At 44.5% G+C, this 24,971-nt stretch overlaps 1 protein-coding gene across 10 annotated transcripts in view; it reads left to right on the top strand.

Moving 5' to 3' along the window:
* CADPS (calcium dependent secretion activator) overlaps window positions 1-24,971 on the top strand; it is a 206,935-nt gene that overhangs the window by 68,303 nt on the left and 113,661 nt on the right. For all 10 annotated transcript variants that reach the window (XM_053953714.1, XM_053953716.1, XM_053953720.1 and 7 more), the window contains exons 4-6: window positions 3,007-3,087; window positions 7,234-7,470; window positions 9,767-9,888. In XM_053953714.1, the coding sequence (XP_053809689.1) occupies window positions 3,007-3,087; window positions 7,234-7,470; window positions 9,767-9,888 (440 nt within the window). The remainder of the gene's footprint in view (window positions 1-3,006; window positions 3,088-7,233; window positions 7,471-9,766; window positions 9,889-24,971) is intronic.

A 24,971-nucleotide genomic window follows, 5' to 3' on the forward strand; every position in this document is an offset into this window, starting at 1 on the left:
GTTCGTCCCATCTCCAGCCCTCGCTGTGGTTGATGGCAAGAGAGCTGTGCCCTGCTCAGTCCCCAGGCAGGTGAGTGGATCTAACGTGTGATTCTGAACCAAAGTGCTTTGTGCACAAAGCAGGAAAGAGGAAGGCAGCCTGGACTGCTCCAGTGGCTCTTTCAGAGCCATGGTAGCAATTGTAAGTGGTTTGGCTTTAAGCTACGATAAACCAAAGCTGGAGTTTTTAATATAAACACTTCAAATAAAACACCTAGACTCCAAAAGCATGGGGGTTTAAAATCCCCTAAAACCCTTCATGTCCTTGCACTGCCTTTGGCATTTCCTGGTATAAGTAGAAGTGAGCCTGGGCTCTTGGCTTTAAAAACTATAAGGCTCAGGCTGGGTGATGTGTGGGTGATTTCTGATGCAGCAAACACTTCAGATGTGGGTTTGGCAAGTGCCTGTGCTTCTTGTAGAAGATCTTACAGACTAATTAAGCTGGTTGGTTTGTGTCTGCTTCTGCCTTTCAAAGATGTGGAGGGATTATCTCCCATCCTTTCAGGATAACAGGAAGAAATTCTCTCAGTGAGTTTGTTTCAGGGGGGTGGAAGCAAAGGATTGCTTCTGTAGGCCAGCAACTGGTTCTTACTGGCAATCAAAATTGTCAGACTCTCATAAGGAACGTTTTAAACCCATTTCTCTTATTTACTAGTGCCCACTAAATATTATTCCTTTTTAACAGTTTATAGGTAAAAAACCTGTCTTCTTGCAAGGTCTTTTTCTTGCAATTGAACCCTCACCAGAGGTTAAATGCCTGCCCTGCAATGCCTGCAGTGATAGGCTGGCTGCAGTGCTGGTCAGTTTTGGGCTCCACTTAAAACCTAATCTACATATAGTTTTTAATTTTTATTCTTTTGCTTTAGCAACTGTTACACCAATGTAGATAATCTCTGCAGGGCAGACAGAGAGAACTAATGTGGTTGTGGGTAGACGTATGAAAACATCTAATTTACCAGCAGGCAGTTGGGTAATGATCAGTTGAGAATTACAAATTATGTAAATCATGTATTTGTGGCATGCTGCTGAAGAAAAGCCCAGTACATATGACAAATCATGTATATACTGAAATCTATAATACTTTTCACATTTAATTGACTGGGGCAACCTTATGATTTATATCTTTGCTTTATTCGCAGTACACCCAAAGCATAGTCATAATGCAGAACGAAACTAATTCATTTTCTCTGACTTTTTAAATCATTTATGTATTTGGCTGTCAAGTACTTGAATATAAAGTGGGCATGCATGTGGCAGATAATAAATAGCTGATTCTCTAGTTAAGAAATTGAGTTTTAATGATATTAAGGTCTGTATTGCCTTACTTGGTCTTGCTTAGATGATATGCCTCGCATTTGCACCTTTCCTTATTTCACAAGCAAAGTATATTTTATGAGTACCAGCATTACTCTCTTAATGGCTCATATAGTGTTATGGCTGTGTAAAATATACTCTGCTTGCTCTGATGGCAGCAGGAGCCTTTCCCAGACACAGGAGTCTTTCCCAGGCATAGCAGGAGATAGTGGCTGAGCTGTTGGGCTGCTGCTCTTAGTCACAAGAGATCTGCTGGAATGTGCCAGGAGGACAGACAGGGGCTGTCTCGTTAGTACCATTCTGTAGACAACCAGAAGAAAATGTTATTTTGGCTACTACAGACTAGGATTGCTTTCCCAAAGAGCAGTTTTTGTCATGGAGCTATCATGCAGAATCACTGAAAATGCAGCCTGGAAAGATTTTTTTTGTTTCTTTTAAATACCAGGTTACTTGACTTGGTGTCACTACTTAGCCTTGGGAAGCACAGCCCTGGAAAGTAATACCTTACCCACTCAACCACAGCCAAAGAGACTGCCTAGGCTGCTTGTTGGCTCCTAAGAAAAATAATCTTCTGCAGTCAGATCTTTCCTGGACACCTGTGGCATCACTGGAAAACATCTGCACAATCAAGATAGTGCAGAAAGCGTGAAGCAGTTTGTTGGCTCATTATCATACTGCAAAATCAGCCCTCCTCCACAGCAGCATCCTCAATTTCTAATTTTAGCTCCTGAGTTATTTTGGGTAGTGTGTGATTAACCTCAATTACTGTAGCTCAGATAGAATTCAAATAATGCTCCGTCTTTCAGAATTGCAAAGAAATTAAAATCTGGGTCTGTACATTTCCTACCCTTAATGAAGCAGCTCCAAGAGGTGCTTCCACACTGGTGCAGGATAGTTGTATGGTACATTTGTTCATGGAGAAATTAACGGGGAAGCTGATCCTGAAAGGTGCTGATAATCCATGGCTCTTTATTGGTGCTGGGATCAGGAATATAAAGATGAAACACACCAGGAGGTTATGTTGTGCAGCTGGTGTGAATGAAGCCATTGAAGCTTCAATAGATTTGGATCACAGTCAGGACACTTTGTAGTTTTGATGAATTAAATCCATAACAAAGGCTTTCAAAAGCTAATCAAAAAATACACTTTCCATCAATCTTAGCCATAGTCAGTGTTGGCTCTCTGGAAAATCAGTGGTGAAGCAGCATGCAGAAATAACACCTGCACCTGTGCAGGTCTGTGTGAGCATGTGCAGGCAGAGAGATGAGGAGATGCCGTGGAGAGCAATGGGTCAGGGCCAACGTGGTGTTTCAGCTGATCCAGTGAGCACCAACAGATGAGCTCATCGTTCATCAGGCTGAGAATCAGAACTTTTGTCATCACTGTAGCTGTAACTTTCCAGATTACACTGCACCAGACCGCCTCAGGGTGAGGATGCTCAGCCCCAGGAGGCAGCAGGGCAGGCATCAAAAACTGTCTGTCTTGGACTGGTGAACACTGTGTTTGTCCTTTGTGTTCCAGAATGTGGCCCCTCACCAGTCACTCTGTCTATCAGCAATGTAGCACAGGTGGTCAGCCTGAAGAACTGAGCTGCACCTAAAGGTGTTGCATTGGTTAATTTTTCACCTTGATTTGCCTTTTGTTTTTCTACAGCTGGACAACCCTGATGAGCAAGCAGCGCAGATCAGGCGCGAGTTAGATGGACGTCTCCAAATGGCAGAACAAATTGCCAAGGTAAAAACAAAAGTCTACTGTTATTAATAACCTCTTCATTTAGGAATATACAAGGAGTTTGATGCAGCCCCCAGCTCCTGTCATTCTCTTACAAGTTTCTTCTCACAATAATTACCAGTTAAAAGTGATCAGATTATTAGCTGCAAACAAACAAGATGAAGCTGTTCTGATGTGCATTTCTTGGTATGTCCTGATGAGCTGGGACAGTTTAGGTTCCTGAAAAATCCCTTGTGAATCCTCAGAGGTGTCACATTTCTATGCTAGACAATAAGGTGGATGTAAGGTGTGTAAAAAAGGAGCAAAGAATCATCCTAATGGGATTTGGGTTTTTTGCTGGGCTGATAGGAGCCACAATTTCCTGCCTGTAGGTAAATGCTACCTCAGTAAAGGTCGTTCAGATGTATTGTCCCAAAGAAGTTCACACTGTGCATGAGAGCAGTCAGGCCATCATTACCCCCCCCTTGCAGACATTGCTGCTGTTTGGAGCAGTAGGCACATGACCTCCAAACAGCTTTGATAACCAAGCACTTGGCTAATCTCCCTAGAGACCCTTCTGTAAGGAGCCATCTCCCTAGGAGCAAATCACACCCCCACACAGTGGCCTCCAATGGACCATAGATGATGGAGAGGATCCTGTTGACATCAGTATGGACGAGTTTTATCCTTGCCTCTAATCAGATGCTCTGAGTCACTGATAAAGCCCTAATGGGAGTGAAGTCATTTGGAATGATCTGTCTGGCTGTTCTTGATAATCAAGAAACCATTACTACAAGGCAAAAAAAAAATTTAATCACAGAGACAAGCTCAGTCTAGGGACCTGCCTTTCAGCAGCAGTCCTCCCAGCACTGAGCTGGGCCCAAATTAGGATTTTTTATAAGAAAGGTAATATCAGAGCTGTTTGCAACCACACTGATATGCCTGCATGTGAAAAGCAGAGCATATTGATTTATAGTCAGGCGTTAACAATGGTGCTGGTGCACAGCTCCTCCTCACTAACACCTCTGTTAAACATCTGCTAGTTTCCTCTTTGGGGACATAGGCTCTGGTTTTCCCTACTTCACTGATAAAATTAGTGAGATGGCCAAGGACCACATGGCCAATCAATGGTGCAGCAAAACAGCAAACTCACTGGAGTTCTTTTGTTCAGTATTTGGCCCTTTGCCATTTAATTATTGTCAAGAAAACCTACAGTGTTTATTTGCAGTGAAATGTAAGCCTCTGCACTGAGCACGGCTGCTCTGGTTCTGAGATGGATAGCCAGGCCCTGAGAAAAAGATTGCCTGGTTTTGTTATTTTATTTTCTCTTTATGGTATGTAGAACAACAATATGCATGATTCAGTAGCAGCCAGCAGAAGCTGCAGCTTCATGAATTATTTTTTGCAAATGAGAATTTGCCATTTCCATTCTTCCCCCAAGGATGCTGAAAACAAACCATGACACTGCTGGCTGTCCGAGAGAGAGTCAGGGGGAAACTCCTCAACATAACCTGACATATTTCTGTGCAGAATTCAACCTTCAAAATACAACAGTGCAGCTCGGAGGTTGGTTTAGAGTAAAAGGACTTAGCTGGATTTCAGTTGGCAGCTAGGGATATTTAATCTCCATCATGGAACTGCAGCAGACTTCAGAATGTCAGGTCCTGCCAGCATCTGTTTGCGAGAAACCTTGTTCTTTCAGATCCCTGAATACTATATTTTGGAGGCATCCAAATGACCTTTTGAATCTTCTCCCTCCTTTGTGGGCAAGGCTGCTTTCCCTGTAACAGAGGGCAGGTTCACAATTCAGCTCAGTGAAAGGATAGCATTTCCATTTTTATCTCCAATTTACAGCTTTTAATACAGATTTTGCTGCACAGGGAAGCTTACAGTGCTTGTAAAACCAGCACTGAGGTGTCTGTCTTGGAGATTCCATGCTCAAGGCAAATTAATGTCTCGTTGTTAAATTAAGAAACTCACACTAGGACATTTGCACTTCAGAGGCAGCAAAGGCTGTGGAGTCTTACGGGACCAGTGGCTCTGCAAGGTGTCATTTGAGCTGTTGTGTGACCTTGAACAAGTCACTGTTGTGCCAGCTTTCCTGACTCTGCCTACCAGGACACAGGTCTGGGTCTTTTTGCCATCCCATGTTCCCAGGAGAGTGACGCTCAGTGCAGCCCAGCCCCGGAGCCAGGCGGCTTGAGGATCACGCTCTGTGGCAAGCAGATGTTTTAAAGCTGACTCTGGACAGGCTTTTCAGTCTGTGTGTTGTACTTTTCCAGCAGCTAAATAGAACAGCATTACAGCTGAGAGCTTAGTGATGCCAAGGCAGACATATATTTTTCTCTGCAGTGGCAAGTGCTCTGCTGTCCTGTGGTGCCTTTTCCCCCTCCCAGTCACCTGGCCTCAAGGACAAGGAGGAGCACGTGTAGGAGCAACTAAATGAGACCTTGCGGTGACACTGGAGTGATATGTCTGTCTGGGGCTGGACCCACTCTGCTCCAGTCTGCTGGACAGGTCATTCCTCAGTGTCCTAACTCTACCTGTCTCCATGCTCGTGCCTCTCTCCCTATTCCTGATCCTCTCTCTGCTCCCAGTACATGGAGAGGTGACTAATGCCCTTTCTTGCTGTTGTCTGCATCTCTTGATAGTTTCTTACTCCAGACTTCCCCCAGCTTTATCTCTAGTCTGATGGGTGACTTAAGACCACATCTGCATCTCTGCATTTCCAACATCAGCTAAATAGTTCCACTTAAACTGTTGTGCATCACTTCAAACTACATTTTTAGTCCTAATACAAGAAGTTAATGGTAGCACACAGTGAAATGTCTCAGTCCTTGCTGCACTGCTGAAGAGGTTTTTGAGGGCAGTGCCAAAATTACAGTCCCTGGAGAGATGGATGACAGCAGGGTAAAAAAGCAATAATGTCTGAACAATGATGTCTGAACATCATTGCTGCAGCAGTAGTTCTCAAAATCTACAAAACAGTTGCTTTTTTTTTTTTTTCCTAGGGGTGACTTGCAACTTCTATAATGCACAGACAATACAGGAGGCTGATTAGGTAGTTTATTTCACTGTAGGTCTAATTTACAAGTGGGAATTGCTTCCCAAGATTGAGTCTGGAAACAGGTGACTATACTTCAGCTGCTTGGTGTGAGTGCTGCTGTGAGCTCTGCTTGTAGTGGGTAAGATCTTAAGGGCTGATGCAAAAACTAGTGCAGAGGAGAACTCTCTCAGCAGCCTGATGACAGTCTTCTACAAGAAACATGACCTTGTTTTCTCTTCTAGCATGCATTTTAAAAATGGCTTTTTACAATGTTGTGAATTGCCACCAAGATTGTTTGCACATCAGCCCTGTGTTCCCTGGCTGCAGATGCTGCCTCACTGTCTTATGCCTTGCACACTGTCTTGTAACCCACTGAGAGACATTTGAATGCTGAGCAGATTCAGGCCATGGGAGGAGTTGTCAGAAGATGTAGGGCTCAGGCTGGTGATGGGCAGCAGTTCAAAGCTGAGAACGTGCATTGGGGAGCATCATATTTTGCTCTCACTGTCACCCTTGGTTTTAGAGTTTAAATTTCCTGTTGACAGCAAGCAGCTCTGGAAAGTCTCACAGTTAAAAGTTGTCTTCTTGGGGGGAGGCTCAGGCCTTGGCAAGTAGTAGAAAGGATGTTTTACCCCTTCTTCCAGTTAGAACCAAACATTCCTGCCCACATATAGCTGGTTTTCCCTCTTTGGGCTCCTTTCACACCTAGAAACCTGATTAAGCAACTGCTCAGAAGTGTTTTTAAAAAAACTGGCACAATTGGAAGACTGGAAAACAAATTTCTTACTATCAGCATCCTCTGAATCAGTAAGTTGCTGTTGGTCACAAAGTTCAGTTGAGATCTGGCCTGGAGTGTTTGTAATTGAGGAAAAAGCCCATTTGTAGTTAGAAAAGTCAGTGAAATGCAAGTGCATGCAAAATACAGGCAAGTTGGACAAGTGCCAAGTAGTAATTCTGTGAGAAACTAGCAATAATGTTTCTACATTACTCAGGGGGAGGCTGTAATTTGTCATCTGGTTTGTCGGAGCTCCCTGCTTACAAACCTCTGCAGATGCTCTTGGGGGATTCTCCCACTGCAACAAGTCACAAACATTCATTCTGTTGTGTTTGTTTCCAAATCCAAGGAGCGCAAGTTTCCAAAGTTTGTGTCCAAAGAAATGGAGAACATGTACATTGAGGAGCTGAAGTCTTCTGTCAATCTCCTAATGGCAAACTTGGAGAGCATGCCTGTGTCTAAAGGAGGCTCTGAGTTCAAACTACAGAAGCTGAAACGTAGCCACAACACCTCAATAATTGACATGGGAGAGGAAAATGAGAACCAGCTTTCCAAGTCAGACGTCGTGTTGTCTTTCTCTCTGGAGGTAAGCTACATGCACACAACGGTGTGCAGAATTCATGGGAGTAAAGAGCACAGCAGCCAACTTCTGCTCAGTTCAAATTTGGGTTAGGTGGAGAGAGGTGAGTAGAAATCACTCTCTATTTACTGGAAGCTTTACCTGTGATTAAACACTGTGTCCTTTCTGGTGTCTCACCACCTTGTTGGAAAAATCTTTGTGATGTTCACTGTCTGGCATTTGTGATGATGTATATCAAATGGCTCAGAAATCTGCATCATTAACTGATCTCTTCATGCAGTTTGTTACTGAGTGTAGCCCAGTAACCCTGGGCCTGTATTGTCCCCAAAACCATTACAATAATGCAACACTGTAAATATCAACATCTTTAACTATTGCCAGCTAGAGGGGTTGCTACATTTCCCTGCGAGAATTGCTTCCTCTTTGAAGAATTGTGAAAAATTCCTGGGGTTTGAATTCACCCAACAGATTGGTTTGCAGTTTGTGTGGCAATACTATGCTGTGCTGGGTTGCCCTTTGCTCTCTGTTGCATGCTGACTTCCTGCTCAGTGCTCTGTCGAGCAGCTTGTCTCTGCAGCCCAGGGGAAGGCAGGGTGCTGCTGCTGCCTCCGACACGGGCTGCCTCAGTCCTGGAACAGTGTTGCTCAGTAGCTGTTTTCAGCCAACTCAGTTGTTTTGTGCAAACACATTTGTGGTCTATTTGTGGGCATATTTACTTCAAGGAGTCATCAGCTCACCCCTACAGAATTGTTGTTGTCTGTCAATGAGTGGGTTTATGTTACATTGTCAAAACAACTACCAGGATGGAGTCAAAAATATAAGATGCAGAAAAATCAGAAAATGCTGGTTTTGTGTAGTTTCCTATTTATTTCTCTTCCTACAGGGTCTCTTGCTATACATATTATGCTACTGCAAAACTTAATAACCCTGGTTGTCCAGTCTCGGAATTTAACTCATTGTGTCTGAAACCATCTTTATAGTATTCAGTTCAGTCTTATTTAAAACTAGGGCTGTGAACCCAGAGATGGTGCCTTCAAGGGCAGCATCAAATAAGGCTGACTTTCAAGCATTCCCATATGGAGGAGCAGGGAGCTACCACAAAGCTCACAAAGTAGCCCCCCTATTGCAGAAGCTGTGCAGTGTGTACAGCTGTGTGTGAAGGGACACCCTTACAGCAGGGTGTCACAAATGCTCTGCTCCAGCTGAACCCCATCTGGTGGGAAGTCAAAGCCCAGTGAAGCACTGACTTCAGGAGCTGGCAGGTCTGGGCACTGCTGAGTGCACAAAACTCCTGCTGCAAGAAAGCTTTTACCAAAAATGTGCACTCATCAGAGGCTTTGTGGAGCTCTGTGTGCCAGGGAGAGGATCCTCAGCTCCAGACAGATCAGAAGACCTGAGGAGAGGAATTTTAAACCCCTGTGTATATACTACATAAATAGCTGTAATAGAACATGAACAGAAACTCCCACAGTGATTCTTGTAGAAATGTTTAAGGTGTGTGGTTAATGAGATTAATCACCTTTAAAAAAAGGGAAAAAATTAATTACCTGCAAGGAACTTAGGTGGTGATTTCTTAATTAGAAAGATTTTCTATAAGCAAGATGAAGGAAGTTTTTTTTGTATTGTTTTGTTTTTGTTTTTTTTAGCCAGAGCTATAGAGTGGACAGGGGGCGGCAGTTTTAAACTGGAAAAGAGTAGATCTAGATTGAGTATAAGAAAAAAAATGGTTTTGGTGAGGGTAGTAGGAACAGGGAACAACTGGGACAGGGAACAACTGGGATATAGGTGTTTCATCCTTGGAATTTTTGAAGATCAGCTTGGATGGGGCTCTGTGCAACCTGATCTACTGAAAGATGTCCATGTCTCAGCATGGGGATTGGACCAGATGATCTTCAAATGTCAACCCCAAACCATTCTATGATTAATATGGAAAATATGCTTTTGGCACAAGATGAGTAGTCGTGTGCACTTTTTTTTTCTGGATTTCACATATTAAGGCATTTCTAGATGAGGCAGGACCATGTCTCTGAAGCCCATCTCCTGAAGCTTGGTACAGCCCTGGACACCCATGGGTTTCAGTGAGCCCATGTGCACTCAGAGGGAATCCTGGTCTCCATACAGACCTGGCTGGCTGCCACAGTCCCCACTCAGCCTGGGCAGTGCCACCACCCCTGCCTCCTGCCCCTGTGAACATCCAGCAGTGTGTGAAGGACCCCAGCACTGGCTGACCCCATGGGTTCAGCAGCCACAGCAGGGTCTGAGGGAGGCTGCTCCTCTTATATTTCTCCTTCTCTGCCTGCAGGTTGTCATCATGGAGGTGCAGGGGCTGAAGTCACTGGCCCCCAACCGCATCGTGTACTGCACCATGGAAGTTGAAGGTGGGGAGAAGCTGCAGACAGACCAGGCTGAAGCCTCAAAGCCAACGTAAGCCTTGCTTTGCTCTTTGGTCTCCCCACCACGCTCTCCTCTGCCCTGTCTCTGCACTGCTGAGTCACTGCAGATAGCTCTGGCTCCTGCATGGTGAGGGCAGAGGGGTCTCTCAGAGGCAAAGGAGAAACATGGCCTTGCACGCATGCAGAGTGTTGTCCTGCAGCTAAAAATGGCACATAAGCCCTGACCAAGGGGAATAAAGTGTTAATGAGAGGCTTATGTCTCGTGTAGCCATAGAGAGATAAATTTGTGCCTATACATAAGTGCTTTACTAAATAGGGATGGAGTTAAGCATGTGCTTAGATAAGTACTTGCCTGAGTGTCCATCTGAACTGGTGCCATCAGGTATAGGTACATTATCTTGTCCTCACTGTCAGGGTTTAGGCAGTCCTATGAGAAAGAGAACAGCTGGCAGGGACACAGTCTGGCAGCCAGAGGTGGAAGAGGGGATATGGGAAAAGCTTCAAATTACTCAGTTAAAGCTTTTTCTGAGACCTCTCTGGCCCAGTCCCATTCAAGGGCAGAGTCTTGTTCTGTCCTCTTGGACCTCGGCCCCAGATCCTCACTTTTGACCCCATACTTGGCTTTCTTTTGTCTTATCTGGATGTTGTTAAGTGCCTACCAGTAGTGATTGGCCTTTGCTATTTGGAAGGAGAAAATGATGAATGGTTTATTTCCTTTCCAATTTGTGGGATTAGTTAACTTGAAACACTCTGGATTTGAGGCAGTGTTTCTCTGGATGACTGCAGAGATTTCACACTTAAATCAAATTCTCAATGCACTTCCTGACAGTGGAGAATTGCTAAGGTGGTATGAAGCCTCCTCCAGGAGTAGGGAGCATGCTATTGTGCTCATATCCCATTCCCCGTGGCCAGTCCTCAGAGGTGTTTTGCCTGGAGCTTCCCAAGCTCGTGGAAGGCAATCCAGAACCACCTGGCTGCAGGACATGGCAGTGCACAAGCACTGCAAGCAGCTCAGGAGCAGGGGATGCAGGCTGGACCAGGACAGCCTGCCTTCCTTCTGTCACTGTCCTCTCACAGAGGCACAGAAATTACTGGTGCTTCATGCCCTGTGCTGCACCAGAGCAGCAGGAATCTGCAGTAAGCGGTTCAAAAACAATATTCCCAATCAGGGAAAGTGCTGCAGCCTGGCTGACTTTTCAAAATGCTTTGAAATCTGCTTTAGAGAAGGAAGGAAGAGAGCTGAGCTTAGAGCAAAATTTCCATGCAAACTTAAAATTGTCTCTATTTTAGGTATTCTTATTGCTTCAGTGGAGAAAGTTGGGCTCTATTTAGGGGAAATTGCTACTGTTCATACTGAAAAAGCACACTTTTCCTGGGTCACGTGTACTTGTTTAGATTGGTCTGTTCATCCCACCTTTGCTCACAGGATCTGCCTTTCCACACACAGGTCTTCTTACTGCAAGATGTAGGACTATTTCTATGAGAATTGCCTTGAAAATAAGACCTGCAGGAGTGAACTCTTTAATTGAGTAGGTCTTTTTATTACAATTAAATGTACAGTGCCTGCGCATGAAGCCATCAGCCTCCAAGAAAATGCAGCCAACACTGAGCGCTGCAGTGTGGTAAACGTCATGCTAGTCCATCACACTCATCCTCTCTCTGCACTGGCTTCCTGTAGAGGTGTGAGCCAGGCTTCAAGTCTTCTGGATTGCTCCAGCACTTGGGCTAATACCTGTGGAAATGGCTTAGGAGGGGAGTAGGTTTGACAGTTGTATTCCTATAGGGTCCTAAGACCTTTTCTTTCCAGAACCAAAGACCACCCAAGCTGAGGCTCTAGAATAACCTTCACAGAAACCAGAGGCCATCACAAAAAGCTTGTCCTTCTTTCCTCTCTGCATTAGAGGTGTTTCTTTCATCTTGCTTCCCCTCCCAGGCACAGCAGCAGAGATACAGGAAACTAAAGCTCTGTGAAAGCAATTTCCTGTACCTAAGCTCTCTTGAGAAGGAAAGAGGGAATGAATCAGATGTGACATGTTTGTCATCTTGCTTAATACAAGACTTGAAGGCCCTCAGGTACTCTGGTGATGAGGGCAGTGGTAGAAACAGCTCAGAGAAGATTTTGGTGCATTTTTGAGCAGTGCTGCCTTAGAAACAAAGGATTTATGGCCGGGCAAAACAGCCTTTGGAGGTGTTAGTTTAGATACTGACATCAGTCTTACTGAGGTCATTCACACTGTGCTTGCTTCTGTGCTTTTTGTAATAAGCAAACCACCCCTACAGAAAGGAAGCAGCTCAGTGAAGGCATGAGGGACTGCTCACTGCCCAGCATCCCAGGATTTTTGTGCTTTGGTAGGGGATGCAGCCTGGCCTGGGGGTGAAGAACACTTGGGGATTTTGAGCCTCAGCACTATGAAACTGTAAACACTGAAGCAAGTTAGCTGTGTACATCCCAGAAGTTTTATATCTCAGAGACTCAAAAATGTGGGTTAAGCAGCTGTGCTCAGAATATGCAGTGAATGCAGGTCTGGAAACAGGCAGCATTTTTAAACTGTCAGCCTTGAAACTGTTTGAAATTCAGCTTTGCCATTGTCTGGAGGCTATACAGGCTACGAAAGGCTAAATTTCTCATAAGCATCAGGGAAGAAAAATTACATTTGAACAGTAAGATTCACTGGAAGACTTCACTTTTCTATGACAGCTCTGTGTCCTGGGATAGAGAGTGTTAGGGGCCACTCAACCTTGTAGGACATCTTTTTACCTAACTCGTGGAGTTGTTCACTGTATTCTCATGTGTCCTTGAAATGCCAGCCCTCAGTTAGAGCACTCAAGTCACAGCACACTGGTGATGGTGGCTGCTGTTCAGCTCAGTGCCATGCCAGGGGTTCCAGCCTAGCTTCCACATCTTTAATGGCAAATGGCAGTTCACCAGCCAGGGAAGGATTTCCAAAAACACTGGTCTAGGTCTGTGCAAGATTCTTTCATCCTACTGGTGCAAAATGGGCAGTTTTTGAGAAGAAAGCATCTTAGTGACTTTGGAGCTTGAATCCCATTTGCAGATCTTGAGAGAGGCAACGTAGCAGCAGGCTTAGCAGCCACACATACCCAGCCATCAGATGAGTTGTGTGGCAGGAGTGTGGGTTTGGGAACAACAGGAAATACTGGCCTTTTATTTCTTCTCAGGCTTCATGTTGGATTCCTGACATTTTAAGCCCAATCCCTTCATGTGAGGATTATCTGCCTCAGCACAGATGCTGGGGATGACACAGTTCTAGAGAAAGCCAGACCTGAAATAGCAAGGTTCATTTCAGATCAGGCTTGCAGTGTTTTTATTAGTAGTGCTTTTAATAAGTTGTGTAAGAAAAAGCTTTTGTGTATTATTCCCTAACATACAGATGCCTCTAAAAGATGTCTCAAATCCCAGTGTGAGAAGGATTTTACTGCTTTTCGTGCTGGAACTATTCTTGCAGATGTTTGTGGAGTTTATATCTCTCCCCCCTTACCTGTGTACTGGCCTGTGGTCTGTCCTCTGCAGGTCTCCAAAATGCCCTTCCAGGAGCTGTTAGTAGTGCTGCTGTTTGTGCAGCTGGGAACAGGGTTGTCAAAGGGTTTGGGAATAGCACAAATCCAGCTACAACCCCCCTCTCCTAAAGTCCTAAAGTCTCCAGAGAAACTGCTGGATATATTTAAACAGTGACCTGTGCTTGTGGCAGTGCTCATGGTCAGCATCTTTTATCACCTTTCTCTGATGTAAGCAGAATAAAAGAAAAGAGACCCAAACACCAGCAAGGACCTATGTGCCTTGTGAATAAATGCTATAGATTCTGGAGTTATTTTGGCACCCAGAAAAGTCTCGTTCTCTTCTCTATCACAGTAGTGAATATTGGGTGTCCCTGCATTGAACTGAGCTGAACCATTTGGGGTAAAAGCAGTTAATACTGGTGGGGGAAGAATCTGGCCAACCTGTCTGTGCATTTGGCATGCCAGGAAAGGGCCAGGAGCGTGGACTGCTCCTCTGGAAGTGTTTTCATTTTGAGGTTATCTATCCCCCTTGCAGAGCAGTCTCTTCAGTCAGAGTGCAAGGGTTGTGCAGTAGCTCAGAGAATGAGAGGTGAGGATGGAGCTTGTTGTTTTCTGAAGGAGGAAAGACCACTTTTCATTGCTTGGGATCTTTTTTTCCATGTAGTTTTTTTCAGTGTGTGCTGTAGAGCAGTGCTGGAGAAAGGACACTCAATGGCTCTCACCTGACTCCATGCCACGTCTTACATTTGTCATGACCAAGGGCTTGAGCCTTGTGCCCTTTCCAGAAATTCACTCTTGATAAAGTAATGTCTTTGGTAAACTTCTAAACCTCCCCCATCTCCTTTCCCTTAGCCACCTCCCTAGGAGACATGGGTGTCTGGTTTTATCTTTGTGCTGGCTCTGATGCTGCTCCCTGATTTGTTTCAAGGTGCTCTGACAGCTCTGCTGCTTCTCTCTGCTGCGACAGGCTGCCCTTGTTCAGATCCCTGCACCAAACCTCCAAGCTTATCACTCAGCCAGAGTTTTTGTTTGAAATTAGTGTGCCACATCCATCAGAGCCCTCTGCCTGACCATGAAGAGGGACAGGACTTGCACAGCATCCTTCTTCAGTGCTGTTTAGTCACCTTCTCCTTCTGGGAGATGGGCACTGAACAGCAAAGGGAGAAGCCCTCTGGGAAAGGAGGCTGGCAAACAGGGGTGCTTTCTCTGTCTGCAGAAGGGAAAAATCTGGTCTTTTCATTCAGGAATCCCCTGCCTCAGGCCGTGGAGTTTGAACTGATGCCCAGTGGCTTTGCACAGAGAGGGCTGTGACAGGAGGGCTTTGCAGTCAGTGCTTTGCTGCCACGGTTTGTTGGGAGATGCTGTGAACACTTCCCTGTGGTAAAATGAGAAAACTACTTCTGAAATGCATAAATTTCAAATATTCCATATTCCCTATAACTAATTTGACTCTGCTAAACTAAAGGGGTTTATGTTGATGTGAGTGAGAGTAGAGTTTAATTCTTGGTGTGCATCCCTCAGTACAGCTGTTGTTGCCAGGCCTGGTAGGTCTCTTCCAGATATGGCAAAGTTCAGGCACAGGTCCTGTGTGGCTACACAGTTTTAAGTAAACATTCATACTTAACTTTGCATGCTTAGCTAAGCCCTGTGTAAGCAAAATTCATGATGCTGGGTAAAAAACAAAGCAAAAGGAAATTTTAGGAAATAGCTGTTTTTTCTTGATTTTTTTTTTCTCCTCCTCTCTCTTCTAATTGGCTTCAGCATTAAATATAAGCTGTCTTAATTACCCACACTGATTGGATTGCTTTTCCAGTCACATTACTTCATTTCACAGCTGTGCAGATGTTTGCAGCTCTTTCTCCTTAGGAAATCTCTGGGAGCCTTAGGAATGTGTTAAAGCAGGTGACTGAGTACAGCAAACATCAGACATCATTGTTTGTGAGGTACAGTCCTTGTTCCTGAGGTGAGGCTCTGAGCAGAGGGTCAGTCTGCCCAAGGCAGCTGTTGGGGAAATGTCTTCCAGGAGAGGTCTTCAGCTTTGGTCTCTGTGAGCATGGTGCAGATGCCCTGAGCCCACGATGCTGCTGGGCTAAGAGGTGAAAATAACATGGACAGGAACTTCAGGGCAGTTGCTTTTAGCCCCTGTGTCTAAGGCTGGAGCGTACAAAGTGGGGTCCAAATCCCTGACACAAGTTTTCTTCATTTAGAGCTATTTAACATGCCTAGGAGACAGTTTTCTGATGAGACTGTGATGACTTTGCACCTGAAGGGTTCTGCTGTTAGCTTGGTTTCACCTGCTCTTCAAGTCCCCTTTTGTATGACAGCATTTCCATAATGCTCCTGAGATTTATGCTGTGATGTTCCCATTTCTGAAAGTGGAGTCTGTGGACAAGTCATTAAGCACAGCAAAAACTGTAATAAAAAGTTATTACCCGAGTGCAAGTATGTGATCTATTATGGGAGGTCTTTGTGCAAGTGATTTACTGCCCTTTTTAATTAGGAATTCAGAACCTTTTCTGATGCTCCCTCATAGCTGTTCTGCAGGATTGCTTCTTACCCAGCTCAGCCACTGTGGGACAAAAATTCTACTTTAGATTAAGCAGCTGAGTTTTTCTCCAGAAGAAAAGCAAGATCCTGTAGGGATTTCCTTACCCTGAGTGTCACCCAGACAGCCACACTGCTGTGGAGGAACCTTCTGGACAGCCATGGAATTCTCTGCTGGGGCTGTGGATGGTGATCCCAGGTGGGGCCCCGTTCCCAAAGGTGTCATGTTCAGTCCCTGCTCTCCTGTACCGCACTAGAAGCTGTGTTGAAGAATAGTGAAGGCTTGTTTCTTTACACTTACCCCTTGTACTTGGTTTCTTCCAGTATCAAGTAAGTGCAAGCTCTGACAGTGCTTTCCCTGACTTTTAGAGCACACATAGCATTGCTTTCACATGGATTCTCTGGTGTCTAGTAAGGGTTGAGCTCATGCACCTTCTCTTTCACAGATGAATGTCTTGCTTTTCTCGCCAGCTGTCTAATTTCTTGAGTGTTCCTATGCACTTGGGAATTATGTATTCCTGTGATAGCACATACATTCAAATTTAAGTATTCCAGAAGGTGTGATGATGCCCAAGGCGATTTTCATCGACACCCGTCTGCTTCATCACTCCTATGCTTGCAGCCTTAAGATGGGGATAGGAAAAACCAAAAGGACATTGAAATGAGACTGAGACTCCGTGATCTGAAATAGTGCTTAATTAAGAGGAGGACTGCAGAATGCAAGGTCTGGGGTACATTCAGTCATGGTGTTTATTGTTCATAGTTGATGTTCTAAAAAAAAAAATAAGCTATGCCTTAGTGTAAGTCCAGCACATCATTTGCCAAGGGAAAGGCAGGGGATGAGGCATGTGAAAGGGCCCAGTTGTTGGTTTATTTATTAAGTGCTGTGTGCAAGTAGTGCACGTTATTATTTAATGAGGGGTGCTGCTATTCTGCAAAGCAGAGTAGGGAGATAGAGGACACATTTTAAAGAATTGGTACTGTGCCTGCTCCTGTCTGGACAAAGCTCTGGAATGGTGAAATGACAAGACCAACCTTGATAGTGATTTTTCAACATTTTAGGTGTCCTTTCTGTGAAATTAAGGTAGAGTGTACTGGCTTTGTAAATGTGCTGCATCTCCCAACAAACCACAGAACTAAGTGTAAAAGCACTTAAAGGGACCAAGGTACTGTTGTCACTACGTGGAGAAGGCTGCTCATGGAGAGAGGAGCTTGCAGGTGGCTAGGTGGGCATCACCTGCTGGAATTGTCCACTCATCCCCACTGACCCAGGAGATGCTAGTGTGAACTTTGCTTCTTGTGGTCAGAAGTTGTGCAAGGCAAACCCAGGTGTCTGGCTGGATTTGAGCTTCCTGTCCTGGATCCTGGCTTAGAAAATACAGGACAGCAAAATGGGAGCGGTGGCACAACAAGAGATGGTCTCACATTTCTTGTTCCTCCTTTTAGCTGATTTTGGAAGGTTGCCTATCCCATTCCAATATAAAGGGGGAGTCAGGATATTCTTATCCCCTATAAAATATAATATATGTTGAAGCATAAATAAAAATCAGATTTGTCTCTCTTAGCACCTTGTGTTGTTTGCTGCTGTTGGCATTTAGAAAATATTTCACTGCTCTCTACTAAGTTTTATAAAGGAGGGTCTAGGCTATGTTGGCACAAACCAGTAACCTGTATTTTCAGGCAGAGGATTTCTGTCTCCTTTTCCACGGTCTGTGTTTGTGAGATACCAAGTTTATGTAAATCTAGCAGGGTATGGCCTTATTAAGTCCAAAATCATGATCAGGCCTTAACCAATGGCAGTCCTCTGCAGTTGTATTTTCTTCCAGGGTGACAAGATCTGATAGAAGTGGTTAATCATATTTGGTCATTTTGTGAAGTGAGCAGCTCCGTGGCTGGGTCAATGGAGCATCTTTGGCCAAAGGAAACGTGTGTGTGGCATTCGAGTCACCCTATTCAAGAAGTGGTCACAGCCACAGACAGTAAATGCACAGAGGCATTTAATGAATGAAGCTGTAAACTCATGCTGTATCCAAAGCAGATACAGTGATGGAGTACACACAGTAGGCAGCCCTTGTAAAAGCAATTTTTCTTTCAGTTCAGACCTCCCAGTAAAACAGTGCTGGGCTTTGACTTCCATTTCCTCCTGCTGAGTTTTTCTCCCCTAATTGTGATAGTATTGAACAAGAGCACAGGGCATTTGAAAAGCAGTCATCATTTAAATCATGGAAAGTAATCGTGCAACTTTTTTTCTTTTTTTTTTTTTTAATTTTTCCTGTTAATACCCAAAAGATTGTGGTGAATAGCACTGCCACAATTTCACATCCAAACCAGCTGAGGGATTTCTGCAGCAGAGTCCAGCCTGGGGTGCAGTGGTCTGGGAGGGGTGTGTGGTGCTGGGCTGGGTGCAGGCATAGTGGAGGGACATCTCTGGGGCAGGAATGCCATCTCGTGGCCATAAATAGCTATTATGTGATTTTAAATCCACCTCCCATCCCTTCTTCCTTCCTCATGACACTTCCCCAGTGTATCAGTCATTCTCAGGAAACACAAATCAAGCTGTATTTTCTGCATAGCAAAGATCATCCCTTTTTGGGTTCCTAAAGCTGTGCCTCATCAGCTCCTCTTGGCTGCAGTGCCCTGTGCTGGCACTGGAACAGGATCCATGGGGATTGTGTGTGAGCCACAGGCAGATCAAGAGCAGACCTTTGCAGGCTTTGCTTTGCTGCAGTCTCTGTCAGCTTTATCCTCATCCTTCTGTGCCTTGCACACTCGGGCACAGATGTGATGCTCTCTAAGACATATTTCTCTCTCAGCCGGCGGTGTAGTGCTGCCATAGCCAGTTTGAGGATGTGGGAGTTGCAGCTCCTGGAGGGAGAGATGGTCTGGTACTGCTGTCTGCATGATGTTAAGCAAGATGGTGCCTGCGTGTGTGACACATACATTGTGTCTCAGAGCTGTGGAAACAGAAAAGGACAGACCATGAAGTGCTGGAGGTTGGAACACCTCCTTAGCTGCTGTAGAAGGAGCCCAGTCTTAGCGACACACTGTGTCTGCTCACTTTTTGAATAACACCATAGTGCTTTCTGCAGTGGTGTCTTTGGGAAAAGAAGCGCCCTTTTTGTAAGCAAAATATTTACCAGTGGTGTTCTATTTTAGCAGAGGGGATGTTCCATGCTTGGCAGGAATTAGGATGCCATGGGAAATGATGGATTCACACAGAGCATCCTTGGGTTATCCCATCAGAGCAGACATCAGTGCTCCATGCAGAGATACGGCCTCACCTGGTGTTCTCTGGCTGCAGGGAAGGCAGGTACAGCCTTCTCTGCCAGCCAGTGCCTGCAGGAATGCTGATTTTCAGCACCTGCACAGGAGCTGCATCAGTGAAAGCGTGTTTTAAATCACTGCAAAGCCTATGCGGGAAAGTCTGGGAGGAATCAAATCTGTTTGTGCTGTCACTCCCACTTCAGCTCAGCTTGTTCCGAGGGGATGGGACTGAAAGGCTGTTCTGGCAGCTGAAAGGAAGGGGAGGAAACAAATGTAAACAAAAATAGGCTGTGTTGTCAATCTGTGTCTGATGTCTTTGATTATCCAGTTTTGAAGGTGAGTAAACACATCAAAGTTGTACTGTGGGAGGAATCCCAGAGGAGGCTCAGCAGCCCCTCAGTATCAAGATGTATTATGGATGCAAACCATTCTCCATGCATTTCTACAGGCAGAATGGAGAGGTTCCTTTCTTAGAACCTGAGTGGTATTTCCTAGCCCAGGATGTTTTTTCATGAGCAATGTATATGCATCTGTATGTGTTCTTTGAGATTTTAATTTCAAATCTTTTTTGTGAATATGAAGCAGTCACCTCCAGCACACCCTTATAGCAGTGGAAATACAGGGGCCCTCTGTGTCAGGCATTGCTTCATCTGCTTGCTGCCTCTAAATTGGGATGAGTCAAATTAAGGCCTAACTCTACTGATTTAATTAGATCTCTCCTTACTGCAATAGCAGGAGCCCAAAGCAGGTGACTGAGGCACATTTACACAGTAGTACAGTCCCCTAAATTTGTGGGTTTTCAACTGAGGTTTGTAGTCCTACTGTAGGAAATCACAAATTAGTTTGTAGTTGTCCCCAGCACAGCATCCCCAGACTGGCAGTTGTTTATGGCATTCTCCTGCTGTAACAGAGTTGTGTGTGTGCATCCCACAGGCCTCCAGGTGTGAGACCCAGCCTGTGAGCTTTCTTGGAGTGCCTAAAAAAAGCCAGAATTTTTCTGTGCCTTTGGGCTTTTTCAAATCCCAAAGACACAAACAAAAAACCTATTATCCATTGCCATTACCCACAAGAGCTGCAAAGAATATGTATTTTCTCAAAGGCTTTGGGATGCCCTGCTTCTATTTATTATGGATTTGTGACCCAGCTGGTGCAGGTGTGGGCACCTGTTTCTGCCATGTGTGACAGACACATCTGTTCTGCCACATCCCTGCCAGTTCAGTGCCTCACCTGCACTGCTCCCTACAAGGAGCTGTCAGCTCTTCCAGCCATTGTCTAGTTTATGGTTTTCCTAGAAGTTCCCAAGCACTCTTTTCATTTAAAAAAATGGGTATTTTCATCCCAGTGGGATTAATGCCGTCCCTCCATGAGGGTTTGCTGTTGACCTGAGTGAGTCTGGGTGTGCTCAATCATCATGAACTATTGCCTCTGTGTATGGGCAAGGGAAGTTCAGATAGATCACTGATAATTGTGATCATCAACCTCTAGTTCATGTTTTTGAATGGCTGGTATAGATAAAGCATTAGAGAATACAGTACAAATCTATCCTGTGTGCTTCTTCATAAATAGTTAACTGTTAAAAACACTTCAAACCTGTTTATTTTCCTCCTCACTTGTGTCTCTAGGAATATGTAGAAAAGAAACACAGCTTAGCATTACATTAGAGGAAAAGGTGCACTACTCCATCAGCTGCATGAAGGTAGGTTAGCTCAGTGCCTGGTGTGCTTCTGCTCTAACTCTGTATTTCCCAGTGCTCAAGCATGGGCATACATGATTTATGGCCCAAGATTTAAAGGTCTCTTCTGGGAGGGCAGGAGTGTGCTTAAGTAATAAAACCATCATTTGTTAGACAGGATTTCTGGGAGAACTAAACTGAGACTGTATGTAGCATTTCAGTCTCCAGTGATGAAGTGGGATCTGAGCTCTCCATTCTCAGAGCAGGATCCAGATCCAGCAGGGACCATGACTGGGCACCACAGTAAGCTGAGAAACTAAGGCTGGATTAAAAGCATCACACCACACAAGGTGAAGCAGTCACCAAGCCCAGGCAGTGTCTGTCAGGCTACTGTCTGTGCTGCCCTCTTGATGAACTTCCCTTCACCAGCCAGCTCACTTTGGAGACCTAGCTACAAGTACACGAGGAGGGACACAGACATGTCAGAAGAGAAGAGATGAGTTGTAAATGAAGAGAAGTGCATAAAGCACAATCCTCTCTGCCAGCACTGCACAAGGGAGGGAGGCAGCCAGACTGGCCAGTAATTTCATCCTCACCAGATCCCATTCTGACAGTAGAGGACAGCAAGGGAAGGACAGCTGCCCTTTCAACTGTTGTCCCAGACATGGTCACATATATTAAACGCCTTTCAGCTAGACCTCTGTGCCCTTGTACAGAGCCAGCTGGCTGTGCAGGAGGGTAGGTGATACTGCTGCTGGTTTTGGTGACCCTGCAGGGATGGAAGCAGCTGCCTGCCATGTCCTATCTTCCCAAGGACGTGTTCCTGTCTTGGGAGGGAGCAGGTACTGCTGCTGAGTTGGTTAATTTGGGAAAACTATATTGAGCAGGTGGCTCAGTACACTCCTGCAAGTGTGGCCAACATGTAGGAATATTATTCTGCAAGACTTTTTTACTGAAGTAGTGAATTTATGGGAAGAAAGCAGAAAGGCAGCATGTCCGTCAGAGAAGATCTGTCCCAGGAAACTGCTGTGGCCAGTGAGTGTCATGCACACCTGGAATGAGCCCACTGAGGGGACAGCATAGCTCTCCTTTAGTACACATTTTTATTTTCATTTTCTGATTTTTTTGTGTTTATTCTATGCAAGCTGGAGAGGGATAAAAGATATCCTCTGGTAATTTTGAAGCCCATGAGAAGCAGTCGTAGATGACGCTTAAGTGTCCCCCCTGTGGAAAGCACATGGCTCTGCAGCTGCTGTTCTGTTAGCCTGGTTAGCAGGGCTGATTCATGGCCCAGCAATACAACCCAGTTGCACTTGTTCATTATTTATATAAATCACAGGCATCAGTGTTCTGGCTACATCAAGTGACAAGAGCATTGACAGAAGAAGGGTGACTATTTTAAATTAGGCAGGGGTTGAGCAGACTTGCTGGAGAGCAGAGTATATGAATGAAATAATTTAATTAATTTTACTGGGTATTAAATATGTATGTTAGCTTTTAGGAAGGTCAGAGGTGTGAAAATTTCCTTTAGAGGAACTTACATACTTGAGTTGGACAGAAATTACTAAATCAATGTCTCTCAAGGACAGCTGAGAAAATTGTAGGTCATATAAGTGGGATATTGTGAAGAAAAGCAGCTGAAGTCAGCTGGATTCAGAGACCCTCCTGCCTGGTTTTATGTGATACCTGCAGTCAAGATAGGGTTCTTTACAGGATTTTGCTCAAGCCTTATTCATATCCCAAATAGTATTTCAATCATTCATTTTAACTTAGCAGTGCCACAGTGTTTTAATGTTTTTGTCTTTTTAGCTGTGTGGTAATTAACTTTATAATTGCTATATCTGCATCTTAGAAGCCCTCAGCCCTACAAAGATCAGTAAAGCTCTGCACTTCCATGGGGTGACAACAGTTGTTTCTGCAGTGACCTTATGGCAGGGAAGAGTAAGAGCTTGGTACAGCATCAGTGGGAGGAGAGTGGTCTTAGAGATTTTGGCCATAAATTGGGAAGGGCTGAATAGCACCAGCCTGAAGGTTTTTAAGATCAGCAGTCCAAGACAGCTGAGAGCAGCTAGGTCTGAGCAACCTGGCTCCTGCATTGGCAATGGCATCACTGCCCCTCATGTGTGAGTGAGGGCAGTGTCTGTGACAGCTCCCAAATGCTCCTGAAATCAGACAGGTGAGCCCATCCTTCAAATGCTCCACGAGACTGTGGAAGTAATGGGAGACAAGAGCTGACCTTTGTTAATTATTGGCCACTCACACCCTCTGGATATGTGCTATTTTTTGTTCCATTCAGGATAAAATGCTAGCACTTCAGGCTGTTTGGTCAATAACTGTGATGGCACCTCTAGGTGAATCAGTAGACACAAAGTCTACAGTGATGATTTCCTTATTATGCTTGTAGAAGGTAAAACAAGGGCCAGCATCTGTCAAGTTTGCACCTGAGGCATATCTCAACCTCTGGCACTTTGCAGCCAGAAGAGTTTAGCTGCTTATCTTAAGTTTGATGCCTAAATAGAAATCCTAGAGACAAAAGCAGATCCTGGTGATAGCACTGGAACAGCACAGATGCTGTAAATAGAGCAATGATTCTAGTAAATTCTCTGTGCACAGTAGCATTTCTCTATCAGTTCCAGACTTTGGGATGCACTGTCCAGTAAGAAATGCTGAGCTGAGGGGTTCAGGCAAGATTCAGATAGTTAATACTGTCCTGATTGAGGAAGTGCTGTCAGGATTGTTCTGCTTGTGTACCTTTTTTGTGTTGTACATCCATACGTATCCATCTGTATGCGTGTATCCTTTTGGCCAGAATAACATTTGTTTGTTTGCATTTGCAGATGTTTTATTGTTTTGAGGTGTCAGCATGGGTTCTGGGATAAGGGGACAAAATAGCATTGATACTTCATGGCATTTGTCCACCATGGGTCCCAGCGACCCAACAAATGAACCCTTGCAGTGATAACCTGCTTAATGATTAAATATGGAAATGAAGCCATTACACTGTTAGTCCCTCAGAAGATCCTAATACCTAGCTACTGTCCAGAAATAATTTTCTGAACAATAATTTAATACACAGCCCAGATAAACTGGGTACTCAGATTGAATACAAATGATGTTTCAGTGGCATGAATTATGTCCTTATGCTGAGCATCACTATGGCAACTAATGACATCACCACAGGCTCCAACCAGCACAAAACTCAACTTTTGATGGTCTCCATTTGTTGGCGCAGATCTTTTCAGGGCTTTTGGGTGTATGAATATGTAAGCACCAGTGTTGTCAAGGGTTTGCTATGTATGTTTGCTGTCATTTGAAACATTTATTCTCTTTGTGGTTAATGTTGTTCCCATGAAGGAAACCTAATGAAAATTACTGTTTGTATTTGGTTAGTAACATTTGTTGATGACATATGGTCTGGGAATGCTTCAGCAAATAAGAGCTTTTTAATAGTAAACAGAGATACAAGTTCTATAAAGCAGATGCTGTCAAAATACACAGTGTAAGGTTGGATATTTTCTTACTTTTGCCTCTTACCCAAAGCAAGATAATCTTTCTCCTTTCCCTCCTGGTGACAATGCAGTTTTTTGAGAGAAAACATAACCTGTGACCTGAATCTGTGATTAGAAAATTAAGTTGTTTCTTGCTTCTTACCCTTGAAATATTCTTTAGGTAGCTGATGGCTCACACATGAAAAAGATATGATATAAAGGACCTGATGGGACCTATAGTGCTGTAGTTAATTTAAGCCAAACCTCTGCTGTCTGGCACTGGTGGTGGTTTGATGCATCATCATAAAAAACAAAACATGTGAAACAGTGACACCAGGAGAGGAAGCTTCCGAGCAAAGATGATGAAGAACCCAAGTTTGTTATCAGCTCTGTGATGAACGTGCTCATCTGCTGAGCTCAGTCGGACAAGATTTGCTCAGTGGGGAAAACATAAACCCATACTCTTAGAGCACAAGGAGAAGTGAATTATTTTTACTGATTATTTTCCAAATGCTAAACCTGTGGCTTGGTGTTCATCTTTGAGGAACATCTAGTCACTGGACCATGTCCTCTGAGCTTTTTGAAGGGAACTGCCTTTCTTTAGCAGAGGATCTAGTTTGAGGACAG

The sequence above is a fragment of the Vidua chalybeata genome, chromosome 12, assembly GCF_026979565.1.
Source record: "Vidua chalybeata isolate OUT-0048 chromosome 12, bVidCha1 merged haplotype, whole genome shotgun sequence".
Taxonomy (NCBI): domain Eukaryota; kingdom Metazoa; phylum Chordata; class Aves; order Passeriformes; family Viduidae; genus Vidua; species Vidua chalybeata.